Below are 14,789 nucleotides of genomic sequence, written 5' to 3' on the forward strand. Positions count from 1 at the left end.
TCACACTCACTCACACACACACTCTCACACACACACACTCACTCACACACACTCTCACACACGCGCAACACACACAACACGCACGCTCACACACACACTCGCGCACACACACGCGCTCGCACACACACGCTCACACACGCCACGCACACACACACTCTCACACACACACGCCACACGTCGCACACACACGCGCACAACACGAACACCCACACACACGCACCCACACACACGCTGCACAACACCAACACTCACGCACACACACATCACACACACTCACTCACACTCACACACACACACACACACACACGCTCACACGCACACCACACGCCACACACACGCACTCTCACACACACGCACGTCCACACACGCGCACGCACACACTCACAACACACTCTCACTCACTAACACACAAACTCACTACACACCACACACACTCACACTCTCTCACACTCACTCGCACACACTCTCTCACACACGCTCACACACACACACTCACTCACACACACTTACACACTCTCTCACACACACTCTCACACACTCACACACTCACTCACACACTCTCTCACACACACTCACACTCACTCACACTCACACACACACACTCTCACACACACTCACTCACACTCACTCACACTCACACATACACTCACTCACACACACTCACTCACACACACTCTCACACACACACTCTCACACACACTCACTCACACTCACACACACACACTCACACACTTACACTCACACACACACTCACACACACTCACACACACTCACTCACACACTCTCTCTCACACACACACACACTCTCACACTCACTCTCACTCACACACACACTCTCTCACACACTCACACTCACACACTCTCACACACTCTCACACACACACACTCACACACACACACTCACTCACTCACACACACACTCACACACACACTCTCACTCTGTCTCTCACGCACGGTTCGTCCCCGTCCCGGTCCCTGTCCCTGTCCCGCTCCCGGTCCCGGTCCCGGTCCCCTCCCCCGCCGCCCACGTGCAGCCCCGCACGCGCCACCGCCCCCCGCGCGCCCCCTCCCACGCCCCCCATTCGCGGCCCCTCCGCTCCGCCCCCCGCCCCGGCCCCGCCCCCGCCTCACACCGCCCAATGGGCGCCGCCGCCTCGCGCCGCCCCCGCCCGCGCTCTTAAGCGGCTCCAATGCCCGGGCGGCGGCCGCGCCTCCGCCCCGCTCCGCTCCGCGCCCCGCGCCCCGCGCAGCGTCCCGGCCCCGCCGCCCGGCCCCGGCCCCGGCCCCGCCATGGACACCGGCAGCAAGGTGAGCCCGCGCCCCCCGGCCGCCCCCGCCCGCGCCCCCCGGCCGCCTCCGCACACGCGCGGCTGCTGCCGCCCGCAGCGAACGCCTTTTTGGTTTTTTTTTTATTCGTACCCTAAGCCCGAGCGGAACGCTCCCCGAAGAGCGGCCGATGCGGCTCGGTGCGCCCGGCAAGCGCTTTTGGGCTCCCCCTTCCCCCTGAAATGCGGAACCGCCGTGGACCGACCCAATCCGTCCCTTCTGACCCCGTTTCGGGAGCGGGGAGGGAGGCGGCCCCAGAACCCTGCAAGGGCCGGGGTGGCCTTTGCGGGATGCGAGGTTGGGGTGACCCCGCCGGGACCCCTCGGATCCCCGCGGTGTTTGGGTTCGGCTGGGCGCATCCCGCCTGGAGCTCCTGACCCAATTCCCATTAATTTATCCCAAATTGTGAGTTATTAAATGCTCTCAGCTTTCCCGGCCTCTCGACGGCGGCCGGGATCCCCCAACACCCTATCCCAAATGGATTAATTTATGGTGTTACTTAATTTATAATTAATTTGGGGGGAATAAAAGCCCAGGACGATCCTGGTGGTTAATTCCGGGGGGGGTCACCGACATCACCCCCCAATATATTCCAATCTGGGAAAGGTTGGGCTAAATCCCACTGGCTTTTTTTTGGGGGGGGGGGTGGTAGTGTTAGGGAATTGGCTGCCTGGCAGCACAAAGTGTAATTAACCCCCCAAATCGTGATTTTATCCTAATTAAAGATGTGACGGGAGCGATCCCGCTTGGTGTTTTCACCCCGGGAAACAACTCCCACTTCCTTCTCCTCCTCCCCCTCCCCATTTGGAGCACGAAATACCCAATTTTCGTAAATTTAAGGATACCTATCTATCTATTTATCTATCTCCTATTTTTTAAAGTTCTTTTATTCCGAGCAGGCTCAGCCGCAGCGCCTGTTTCCCGGGGTGAGGGGTGGGATCGGGGGTGGGAGCCGGGAACGTGCCGGCCGGCAGCGCGGTGATGGGGGCAGGAATTAAACGCAAATTTCGTCTCATACCCGAGAAATCCGACGCACTTAACTCCCGGCTTCCCGAACGGAGCCGGAGTCGCTTTCCCAGCTCCGCAACCCCCCCGCCTTGGATGGATTTGGGTTAGAAATGATTAATTTTTGTCAAGGTAATTAATTGCAGGGATGATTTGCCGAGCGCTGATGGGTGACACTTTCATCCAGAGTGCATTTTGCTTGGGAAAAAAAAGCGACTTTTCATGGAAGCAGTTGGGAGGTGGGGGACAAGCTCCCCTAACCAACCCCCTTTATATTTAATAATTAATATTATTAACCCAGAATGTGTGACGGGGGGAGCGTTGCACATTCTGTGTGTTTTTTCCAGCTCATTCTATGCAAAAACTCTCCCATGCTGGTCGCAGTTGCAAAAGTCGCTGGGATTGTGTCGCCGTCCCTGGATGACCTTTAGGGAAGAAGAATAAATAAAAAATCAAATTCCGCCACTCCAGTGCTTCTTTCCATCCTCGTGGTTCTCTCCCTCAGCCCAAATCCCATCCGGTCCCCACGGTGCCGGTGTGAGCCCCAAATTCTGTGGCTTTAAATCCCCTCCTGTGGGTTTGGAGTGGATTTTCCTGATTTTTGGTGGGGATGTGAGCTTTTCCCGAGTTGGGAGGTAGCTACAGCCGTGTTTTCCGTGTGCCCTTTCTCCCAGAAGTGTGCAAATGAGTGGAAGGGGCTGCACCAGCTGCCCACATCCCCTCTTCCATCCCCAGATGGGACCGCTCTGGGCTGCTCCTTGAATTCTCATGGATCATTTTCACGGTGTCTTTGTCACGTGGGTTTTTCCCAAATTCCCTCCTGGGATGCCCTTTTAAAATTATTATTTGGGTTTTTAAGGAATTATTAATTTTTTTGCTCCACGGTACAGACAGCATCCTGAAACCCTCCTGCTGGGGTAAAAAAAAATGGGATGTCCTCCTGGGACCTTTGTTGTTTTTTCATGTTATTGCTAATTTTCTTTTAAAGAAATTATTAATTCACGTGATCCGTGAAACAATCAGCATCCCCAAATTGCCTAAATCCTCCTGCACTGGAGTCGAAAAAGTTGAAATTCCCTTCTGGGACACTTTTTTTAGTATTATTTAGAAGGAATTGTGAATTCCCTTGTTTTTGTGAGGAAGCAGCATCCCAAAATCCTCCACGCTGAAGTGAAAAACGTTGGGATTTCCTGCTGGGCTTCTCTTTTAACATCTTTATATTAATATTTTAATATTATTATTTTGCTTTAAAAGGGATTATTCATTCTCTTGATCTGTGAGGTGGACTGTATCCCAAAGTCCTTCAAGGCTGGAGGATAAAAAAAAAAAAACCAGGGTTAAAAATAGAGTTGTAAAGCCGAAGGCAGCGGGTTTGGGGGTGCCCCTGTTGCCCCCCCATCCTCCTTGGAGCGTCCTGGCTTCCGTGTTGGAGCTGGGGAGGAAACAGGAAGCGGCTAAAAAGAAAACAAATACTGTAAATTTATTAAAAATCTCTTTCCTATAACATAGAGGAATTGTTAGGGATAAAATCAGGAGTTTGGGGTCTAGCCGGTCTTAAATAAGTTTATTTTATTGAAATAAGAGGGAATTGTGCCAAAATTCCTGATAAAGATGCTTTTTGCTGCAAGGAGTTAAAAAAATCTCCCCACAGCCCCACGTGGGGTTTGGCAGGAGCTGCCTGGGCAAAGCTGCCCTTAAAAATCGACTTTTCCCTTTTATTTAATTATTCCCCCCCCCTCCGCCCCCCAACTTGCCTTTAAAGGCGAAGTTGAAGCCGAAAGGCTCCCGGATCGCAGCCGGGCAGCGTGTTTGGAACTGGGAAGGGAGCAGGAGCTGACTCACCCTGACCCTACTCGGGACAAGCCTCCAAAAAGCAATTTCCCTGCCAGTTTTACCCTTTCGTATCTTCAAACTGCTGGAATGTAATCAAAATACAAGGGTTCTTTTGCTGGAATTTAATTTTTTTTTTTTTTTTTTGGAGTAGCCATGAAAAGTTTCTTTTTTCCAAATGTTAAAATGAAACAATGAATTTGATTTTTTTTTTTTTTTTTTTTTTTTGGGTAGTGGCTGGTATGGGTGCATCAAGGTGTTGTTACCTCTCACCTTCCTGGAGCAAAGTTCATCCGACTGCCGCATCCCCATCCCTGGAGCCATGACTCACCTGTGCTCGCCCTACCTAGGGGAGCGCGTGGCAGCTCCTGCGGTGCCCTTTAGCCTGAAAGGGCAAAAATTGGGACCCAAACAAATTAGGGTGATCCTCCAAAAGCAAAGGAAAATCACTCCATCCCCCAAACCTCCCAATTCCCCCTCAAATCCACCAAATCCGTCATTTTTAAATAAGGTTTCCCCAAGCAGCAGGTGCTTTCAGCATTCCCATCCTAGGTTTTTAGGGGATGGATAAAGTCACAGTTAGAATTGGGGGGTTTTGGGGGCTTTTTTTTTTTTTTTTTTTTTCTTTTGGGACACCAGCAACTTCCCAGCGTGGTCATGCCATGGAAGAGGTGTTTTCTCCCCAGGGTGGATTTACTCCGAAGCACCAAACAAGTTCAAATGCCCAAACCTCCCTGATTAGTTGTATTGGGGCCAAGCCTAATTAATGAGCTTCATTAACGGGCCTGGCTTCATTCCCTCTGCTTTTTTCCTGAGAACTTTTCATGCAGGTGGCCAGAGTGGTCAGGGAGCAGCATTAATTCCATTATTTATTAAAAGAAAGTGGAGAATGGTTCTTCAATATAAAAAATATCCTTTTTGGGGAGAGAGTTAGAGTCACTCCTCCTCATTTAGGTGGGATCTGAGGCATTGATCTCTTGGGAATATTAATCCATGACACCCTGGGAGCATCCTTGGGGTGGCATGTTGGTACTTAGGGAGGACGACCCCCCCCAAATTAACGGGTTTATAAATTTCACGTGGCTCATCCCAAAGCTGATTAACTGGGAATGTCGGATCCTGGTTCTAGTGCCGGGAAAATCTCCTGCCTGGGATAATTGGGCCGCTAACAAAGGTGGCCCGAGCGCTGGCCTGCCCTGACCCCGTTCCTGAACAAGGCTCTGATTGTTGGGCCGGCTCAGGCGGGAGGAAGAGGAGGCCCAGGAAGGCTTTGCCAACTAACCAGGATTTTGCTCAGCGACTCTTAATTAGACTCCCATGGAAAACCGTTGTTAGTGGTGGCTTCTCGGAGCATCCTCAGCTGGGAGCGCACGGAGGCTCTGCTGTGCCCCGGGAGCGGCCGGTGCTGGCTCGGAGCCTGCTGGTCACTGGAGCCTCCAAGGGGACCCTCGGAGCCCTGATAACACCTCCGGCCCACTCCAGGGCCAAAATTCCTGGAATTCCCCCAAACCATGGGTTTTTTAAACACTCAAAATTTTTGTAATTATTTTTCCCCCTTAGAGCCAAAAAAGTGAGTTTCCTCTTTTATTCTGAATATTTGTACCCCCTGCCTTCCCGGCATTCCATGCAGTGCCCTGGTACCACTCAGCTGGGGAGACAGTTCTGCAGGGATCCCAGATTTAACCCCTTTCCCTGTTTTCCGGCAGATGACGGCTCGCCTGATGCTGGCTGTGGGAGGAGCGGTGCTGGGCTCCCTCCAGTTCGGATACAACACCGGTGTCATCAATGCCCCACAGAAGGTGAGTGAACCCAGAACCCTCTGCAGGGAAATCCCAATCCTTCTGTCACAAAATTCCCTCCCCCCCTGCCCCTCACCTCCCCCGCCGTGTCTGAAAACAAACCAGCCTCCACTGCCAGCCTGGCTAAAATAGTACATCCCGCTAGGCAGCTTAGGGCTGTAATGGGATTTGAGAGGGAGTTATTTAGCTCCAGCCTTCCCGGGAGAATTTGTTTCCTCCTTGCTTGGCGTTTTTGTTGGGAAAAATCCCAGCAGTGCCTGCAGGATGCTCTCTGGGTGTGGCCGGTGGAACTTTTAACCTCGGCTCTGAATGAAGGTCTGGCAGTTAATTAAGGTTTGAGTCATCCCGAGTGGCTGCTCTGACTGAGAGCTCTATTTCTGAGTTTTTCGTGCCGGCACAATGTCCTGGGAGGAAAGAGGGTTGGCTGGGAAGTGCTGTAAGGGGGACAGAGTGCAGGAGGTGTTGGCTCCTCCCCTCATGTACTGCCAGGACCCTCTAGCTGCTGGTAGGTACCCGTGGTCCATGGAAAACATGGCTTTTCCCAGATTTGGTGGCTGTTTAAGGTGTTAAACACTTGGAAAATTAGCTCAGAATTCCTGTGTGGTGCTTGTGTTGTTCCCTGGGCACAGCTCTTGTGCTGGGATAAGGTGTGGAGGGACAGCCTGGGCTCTGGTGGGAGCGAAGCTGTCCCCGAGTGTCAACACCCCAAAGAATTCAACCCACCAGGGCAGGATCCAGCTGCCAGAGTTGAATCCCATCCCAGTGAGTGCCTCTGGAATGGTGCCTCAAGCATTGAGAAAACTCCTCCTGGGGTCGAAGACCCTGTGGAAAAACTACCCAGGCCCCGTCAGTATGGGAAGAGGAAAAAAGCCAGGAATTCATTCAAGGTGTTGCATTACATAGTATTGAATCCTGGGATTCAATTGCCGTGGCTGGAGGCTGCAGCTCCCACCCAGAACCTGTGGGGTGATGCTGAAGGCTCCTGAAGTGTCCTGATGCCTCCTTGCCCTCACGTGCACTGGTCTGATCTTGGGAATGTTCATTCTCTGATGGCCCTGAGCAGCCTGCTTGAGAGACGGGCAGTGGAGCAGTGTTTGAGCTGTTGGAGCTGGGAAATCCTTGGGATTGCACTGGGGAACTGCTCCCAGGCATTTGCCCTCATTTTCCCAAGCTCTGGCACTGTGGGAAGAAGGAATGCTGTGATCACCACCCTGATCAGAGCCACATCCCAGGAGGAGCTTTGTTTCTGTGGACTGGAGGATTTTTCTCCATCCTCTCCCAGCTGGCTGCTCCAGCCAGTGACATGGTCAGGGATCAGCTGTGAGCTTCCCGTGGGACTGAGCTCCGATGCCCGCAGCCCCCAGCAATTCCAGACTCTCATGATGGGTGTTGCCACAGTTTTCCTGAATAATTTTGGGGATGAATCCATTGGGCTCAGGCCAGGTAGAGTCACGTGGTGCTGGACAAGTCACCAGTGTAGAGGGGAAGGATTTGGGATGCTCCCTGTGGGAGCACGAGGGGCGGTGGGATGAGGGTTGTCCTTGGCAGCAGGATGTGCTGGACGCAGGGCATCATCCCAGCTTTAAGAATGGGGACACATAAAGTGTTGGTATTGGGATAGGGGCACGTTACTGTGCAGGACTGGAGTGCATTGGACTTGGAATGGAGTGCATTGGGATAAACTGGGACACAGAGTTGGGAGGCAGGATGGGGATGCATGGAGGTGCAGGACTGGGACAGGAATGCCTCAGGATGCATTGAGGCATAGGATAGGGATGCCCTGGCACTTCACTGGAGTGAAGTGTCGGGATGAGGATGCACAGAGATGCAAAGCTGGGATGGGGATGCGTTGAGATGCATCAGGGCACAGGTTTGGGATGCACTGGTATTGGGATTCATGGAGATGCAGGATGGGGATGCATCACAGCACTCAGCTGAAAAGCAGGCAAAAGCAATTTTTTTTCTTCACCTTTCTCCCTTTAAACCCATTTTTCACCTCTTCTCCTCCCAAAAAACCATTGGGTTCTTCAAAGCATTCCTTATTTCAGGAAGAAGGTGCAGGAGAGGGTGTTATTTTCAGATACCCCCTGGGCCTACTGAGAGCCTGAGCTAGCCCGGACTTCTCCAATAATCCAACCAATTATTTATTTTGGGAATACTGGGAAAAGGGGGAAAAGCATCCAAACCTCTGGGTGAAACAGGAGGGAACAAAATCACTTAAATATGGAAATTCTAATGGTCTACATGCTTTGGAAGAGGAACAACTAGGAAAAATAGTTATACTAGTGGGACTTGTACCTAGCTCTGTGTGTATTTCTTGTGCTGTCTCTGCCAGGGCTACTGTTTGGGTTTGGATTGATGGGAAAAGTGGAAGGTGAAGCACAGTGTTGTCAATAGTGAATTGGGAGTGAAACCCCCCCAGGGCAGTGAAATCTTGGAGCCACTTGAGGTCCACCAAAGCATGGAATCTCTGGAATTTCTGCTTTTTCCAGCTGGGCTTGGTGGGGTGTTATGGAGCCCTTTGCTGTGGTGGTTTGGGGATGGGTGACCTTTAAATCATGGTATTATGTCAGATTTGGGTTGGAAGGAACCTTTAGAGGGTCATTTAGGCCATTTCCCAGCCATGGGCAGGAACAGGAACTTGGTGAAGCTATCAGAGATGGGCTGGCTTTAAAAATACATCAAAAGGGTACAAAATGTATCTATTTTGTATGTAAGTGTATATGTTTTGTGTATAAAAAGATACAAAATTCATGTAAAACCACCTAATATTCACAAACCCAGCTGTTCTTGGTGTTTCAGACCAAGGCCTGTGTTGGGTGTCGGCACCATGGCAGAGATTGTGTGTTACGGAATTCTTGGGGGAGAAAAACCTGGAAATCCAACTCCAGGAGTATCCAAGGGGGATGGGAACTGCCCTGTGTTCCTCCCCTTCCTCTGCAGGGCTGGTGCATCTCTGGCTCCTGCCCTGCCCTGGGGAGCAGTGTGACCTCCCCGTGCCTGCCCGGCGAGTTTTGGCAGCGCCATCTGTCTCTCTCTCTCTCTGGGCAGGGTGAGCCCAGAACCCGTCTGGCTGCATTTCCCCCGTGTATCCCAGCAGGTTCCCTCCCTTGGCTGGCGGCTCTGGTGACGGTGACACATCGTCTTGTGAGCTGCCGTGGCCACCGGGACTCGTCCATTCGGGGGCAGGATGAAGCAGGGGCGGGTTTGACACGTGTTTTGGTTTCTCTCCTTGTTTTCCAGGTGATTGAGGATTTCTACAACCGCACGTGGCTGTACCGATATGAGGAGCCCATCAGCCCCGCCACTCTTACCACGCTCTGGTCCCTCTCAGTTGCCATCTTCTCTGTTGGGGGCATGATCGGCTCCTTCTCTGTGGGTCTCTTTGTCAATCGCTTTGGAAGGTGAGCACTGAGCCTGCTGGCTCCCTGGTGGATCCCTCAGTGGGGAGGTTGTGCTGCCTTACCCCACCCTGGCATTCCAGGACTGCCAAGAGCTGATGTTGGGCTTCTCCTGGTATTCCTCACTTCTCTCCTCCATCCCTCTCCAGACGAAATTCCATGCTGATGTCCAACATCCTTGCCTTTGTGTCAGCTGTCCTCATGGGCTTCTCCAAGATGGCTTTCTCTTTTGAGATGCTCATCCTTGGCCGCTTCATCATCGGCCTCTACTCTGGCCTCACTACGGGTTTTGTGCCCATGTACGTGGGTGAGGTGTCCCCTACTGCCCTGCGGGGGGCCTTGGGAACCTTCCACCAGCTTGGCATTGTCCTGGGCATCCTCATTGCACAGGTGAGCAGTGGAGAATGTTTAGGGGGGGTTTCCCCTTTTTTAGATCCTGACACTCATCAGGGCCTGCAAGGATGAGGTGCCGTGGATCTGCAAAACGTTTCAGGTGGAGCTGGGGAGGGAGGGTGAAGCTGCAGCTCAGAGGAGCAGGGATGCTATGGAATCTGAAGGTTTGGGATGGGCAGCATCCGGATATTAACATCTGCTGGCCATCTGGAAACACTTGCACAGGAGTCCTCCAACGGCTGTTCCAGCTTGGAGCACACCATGAGTTGCAGAGTTGTGTCCAGCCAGGACTTTCCAGCTGGGATAGGTGGCTCAATCCCTCTCCTTCTCCTCAGGTGTTTGGTTTGGACTTGATCATGGGAAACGACTCTCTCTGGCCACTGCTGCTGGGCTTCATCTTCGTTCCTGCCCTGCTGCAGTGCATCATCCTGCCCTTTGCCCCTGAGAGCCCCCGCTTCTTGCTCATCAACCGCAACGAGGAGAACAAAGCCAAGAGTGGTGAGTGACTCCTCCGCGGGGCCCATCCTGGCACTCTGGAGGGTCCTCGACATCTCCTGATGCCACCTCTCTCTCTCAGTCCTCAAGAAGCTGCGAGGCACGACGGACGTGAGCAGCGACCTGCAGGAGATGAAGGAGGAGAGCCGGCAGATGATGAGGGAGAAGAAGGTCACCATCATGGAGCTGTTCCGCTCCCCCATGTACCGCCAGCCCATCCTCATCGCCATTGTCCTGCAGCTCTCCCAGCAGCTCTCAGGGATCAATGCGGTGAGTCTGGGTGCGGTCTGAATATCAGGGGTCAGCGTGGTTCACGCAGAGCTCCAGGACCTGACCTGTGGCAATTCCCTGCCCTTTGTAGGTCTTCTACTACTCCACCAGCATCTTTGAGAAGTCGGGGGTGGAGCAGCCTGTCTATGCCACCATTGGCTCTGGCGTGGTGAACACGGCCTTCACGGTGGTCTCAGTGAGTTTTGCCCCCTGCCGCCGGGATCTCTCCAGGGGAGGTGGGAGAAGGGGCCCTTCCTACAGGCTGGGGAGGTGCTGACGGATCATGTCCATCCCACAGCTGTTCGTGGTGGAGCGAGCCGGGCGCAGGACCCTGCACCTCATTGGGCTGGCAGGGATGGCTGGATGTGCCATTCTCATGACCATTGCCCTCACGCTGCTGGTGAGTGCTGGGGAGGCTGGGAGGAGGAGGTTGAGGAGGGATGGTTGGAGAGGAGGAATGACTTACTCCTCCTTGAGGCGATGGCTGAGCACTCAGTCCCCATTGCCACATCTCTCCTGAGCTCCCACAAATCCAGTTTCCAGCTCATGGCTCCTCTGCCAGAACCAGCTGAGGTGTCCAGATGCTGTGTCCCCTTCACGGCACTGACCTTCTCCCTCTCCCTTGGCCTAGGACCAAATGCCCTGGATGTCCTACCTCAGCATTGTGGCCATCTTTGGGTTTGTGGCCTTCTTTGAGATCGGCCCAGGCCCCATCCCCTGGTTCATCGTGGCGGAGCTGTTCAGCCAAGGCCCCCGTCCTGCTGCTTTTGCCGTGGCTGGGCTCTCCAACTGGACCTCCAACTTCATTGTGGGAATGGGCTTCCAGTACATTGCGGTAATTGTGGCTGGAGTACTGGGGGGAGTGGGGGATGTGACAGGGGACACAGGAATCTGGGAGTCCCAGGGCATCCCAGTGATCCAGGGGCGTCAGTCCCAGCCTCTCAGACTGTTGGTTCAGGGTGGATCCAGATCCCAGTTCTGGACCAGGGATGGAAGCAGTGTCCAGCCGAGATCCTGATGCTGGATCCCAGTGGCAGACTCCAGTGCAACATCCCATTGCTGGATCCTGCTGCCAAATCCAAATCATGGTTCTGGTTGCTGGTTCCTGGCACTGGGTCTCTGCCAGATTTTGGTGTGGAGTCCTGGTGTCAGATCTTGGTGCCAAATCCTGCTGCTGGATCCCAGTGTTGAATTCTAGGGCCACATCCTTGAGTCCTAAAACCTGGGCTGAGGTGGTTTGGTTGGGTTAAGATCCCTTGGGAAGAAGGACATGGAGCTGGAGCAGGAACCCAACTCATTGTTCCTTATGAACTCGAGATGTTCCTGAAAGGAGGATCTGGGTCTTGGATGGCCATAGCAAGGTGTGGGCAGGGTGGTACCAGCTGTGTCCAGAGGTGGGAATGGAGCTGGGGAAGGGTCAGGAGCCCCAGGAGCAGCTGAGGGAGCTGGGAAAGGGGCTCAGCCTGGAGAAAAGGAGGCTCAGGGGGACCTTGTGGCTCTGCACACTCCCTGACAGGAGGGGACAGCCGGGGGGGTGGGTTGGGCTCTGCTCCCAGGGAGCAAGGGACAGGATGAGAGGTCACAACCCCAGGTTGTGCCAGGGGAGGTTTAGATTGGATATTTGAAAAATTTCTTCATGGAAAGGGTGGTCAGGGAGGTGGTGGAATTGCCATCCCTGGATGTGTCACCTGGGGACATGGGTTAGGGGTTAACCTGGCAGTGCTGGGTTGGTGGTTGGAGTTGATCTTGGTGGGCTTTTCCAACCTCAACAACTCCATGATTCTGTGGCCTCCATCATGTGCTCACCTCCCCCTTTCCCTTCAAACCTAGCAACTCTGCGGCTCCTACGTCTTCATCATCTTCACGGTGCTGCTCGTGCTTTTCTTCATCTTCACCTACTTCAAAGTGCCGGAGACCAAAGGCCGGACCTTTGATGAGATTGCCTCAGGCTTCCGGCAGAGTGGGGGTGGCCAGAGTGACAAGACCCCGGATGAGTTCCACAGCCTGGGCGCTGACTCGCAGGTGTAACCTGGACCCCCGGCGCCACCGCTCCCCGAATCCGGGGGGACTTTTTAAAACACTTTGTACAGACCCCAGGCAGGAGGGAGTGGGGGGGTTCTGGCTCCGATGCCCTTTCTCCAGCCTCCTCCAGTGGTTTACTGGGGACAGACTGACCTATTTTATTATTTTTTTTTTTTTTCTGATAGGAACGAATTTTATTTTATTTCATTTTTTTAGCTGGTTTCGCGTCCAAGATTTCAAAGCCAATAGGTGTTTTAAAACCCAGCCACGCAGCCCCCACCAGCAGGAGGGCAATTCCCTGTTTTTTATTAATGACGCGATAGTTATTTAACGGAAAATCACGTAGACGAAGTTTTTAAAAAGCTGGAAACTTACTTTTTAACGTTCTAATCATAGAGGAAAAAAAAAATCACGTAAATTGACTAAATCTAATATTTAAAAAAAAAACCAAAACAAAAAACCACCAAGAAAATGAGTCATTTTTTTTAAAGTCTCCTTGATTTCAAGCCCCGTGGTGGGTTTGTGGACGGGGACCTCCCGCCCGGGGCAGCGTGGAGGACAGAGCCGTCCGGATGGATCAGTTGGAAAGGTCAATCCATTTTCGCAGGCTCCTCTCCTTTCACCTGAATTCCAGCTGGGAGGAGAAAAGGGGAGAGGGGGGGGATGTGTTCTTGTTGAATTTTGGGATTAATCTCGGCAATATTTGCCCGACAGTGAAGCGCCAGCGGCAGCCGCACACGACAACATCCCCCTCCATCACCACCCCCATCCCAGGACTCACCAAAATCCAGCACCGCATGGATACAGCCGTTTTCTGCTCTGTGTATAGACTGGAAGATATTTATATTATATATATTTTTGTTCAATGGTTGTTAATAGTAGACATTTAAGTTATAGCATTTCTGATTTGACAAGCCAAGTACTGTAAATATTCTTGGAGTATATTCACACTGTATAATGCATACAAAAGGTACAGAAACAGGTTATAGTTTCTATAGCAACAGAAAAAAGCTTGTACATGGTTAGGATGACTTTTGTATAGTTCTGCACTGTAGTTGTATCTATTGCACTGAATTTCAGGCTGTAGTATATTAAAAAAAGTACACATGAGAAATACTGTCCTTTTCAAACAAAACTGAAAACACACAAAATAACCCATTTCCCTGAGTGCAGCTGGTGTGCGAGCTCCTTGCACATTTCCAAAGCCACAGGCAGGGTTGTTTTTTTGGTTTGTGTTTTGTTTTGATTTTTTTTTTTTTTTTAAATAGTATCTTTTTTAAAATTTATTTGTTTGGTTTGGAAGTGATGACATTTGACCACACGTGAAAGAAAATAAAGGGGGGGGGAGGGAGTAAAATAAACCTCTTTAAAAAAGCCCATTCTCAGCTGGTTGTGGCACAGCTGCGCCAAGCTGTGGGGGTGTGTGTGTGTGTGGTTTTTTAAGCAAATCCCTGAAGTAAAGTGCCAAGGGGAAGGTGTGTGGTATGAACAATAAAGGAGAATGTGAACAGCCACCCAGCCCCGGTGTCCTGTGCCTTTATTTCTTGGAACCACACTTGCCCTACCCTGCCGGGGGTGGGGGGTCGGGGAGTGCGTGTCCCTGCAAAGCTTTTCCATGAGAACGACTCACCTGGTTGCAAAATACCTGTTCTGGGTGTACAACTAGATTTTAATTGCCTGGAGCAGCCTGGGCTGGGATCATGGGGTGGGGGTGACCACAGGACCTGGCTGGAGCTGTCCTGCTGTGTGCATCCCAAACCTGCGCCTCTTGCCCAGGACATAGCCTTGGTCATGCCATGACTACCTGAGCAAGGGACGGGAAAAGGTTGCTGCTGCTCTGTGGATTTGGTTTTTTTTTCCCCTTCAGCTGAGAAGATGCCAAGAACTGCAAGCCTGAACACTTTCGGGCAAAAAAAATGCTGATCTTGGTCACTTCAAGCTTTTTTCTATTTATTGAAGCAGCTCTTTGCCCTGCAGGGCACACATTGGGCATGGCTGTTGTAGGAAATTGCTCTTATAGTGTCTTTAAAAGCTCTCCAGAATGTTCTTTCTGTGCCCAGGGCTCCTCTTCTCTGCTGTTTCGTTCCTGGCTCCAGGAGATGCTCAGCCCTGCACAACCTTAATTTCCAGGCTGGGTTTGTTTTGTTGAACATCCAGAGCAGCCACATGGCCCCGCAGGCTCAGCCCGGGAACACTGGAAGGATTACAGCCGTGACTGAGCTCCAAATCTCTGGTGACCCAATTCCTT

The 14,789-nt window shown here is 52.2% G+C and overlaps 1 protein-coding gene across 1 annotated transcript; it reads left to right on the forward strand.

Annotated features, from left to right (window-relative positions):
- Window positions 1-1,239: 1,239 nt before the first annotated feature.
- On the forward strand, window positions 1,240-14,060 carry SLC2A1 (solute carrier family 2 member 1). Its single transcript, XM_040084692.1, has 10 exons — window positions 1,240-1,308; window positions 5,868-5,960; window positions 9,204-9,364; window positions 9,511-9,751; window positions 10,090-10,252; window positions 10,332-10,519; window positions 10,611-10,715; window positions 10,818-10,919; window positions 11,151-11,354; window positions 12,350-14,060. Exons 1-10 carry the CDS (start codon window positions 1,291-1,293, stop codon window positions 12,545-12,547), a joined length of 1,473 nt encoding a protein of 490 aa, XP_039940626.1. The 5' UTR covers window positions 1,240-1,290; the 3' UTR covers window positions 12,548-14,060.
- Window positions 14,061-14,789: the final 729 nt, after the last annotated feature.

This window comes from Hirundo rustica, chromosome 22, assembly GCF_015227805.2.
Source record: "Hirundo rustica isolate bHirRus1 chromosome 22, bHirRus1.pri.v3, whole genome shotgun sequence".
NCBI classification, from domain to species: Eukaryota; Metazoa; Chordata; class Aves; order Passeriformes; family Hirundinidae; genus Hirundo; species Hirundo rustica.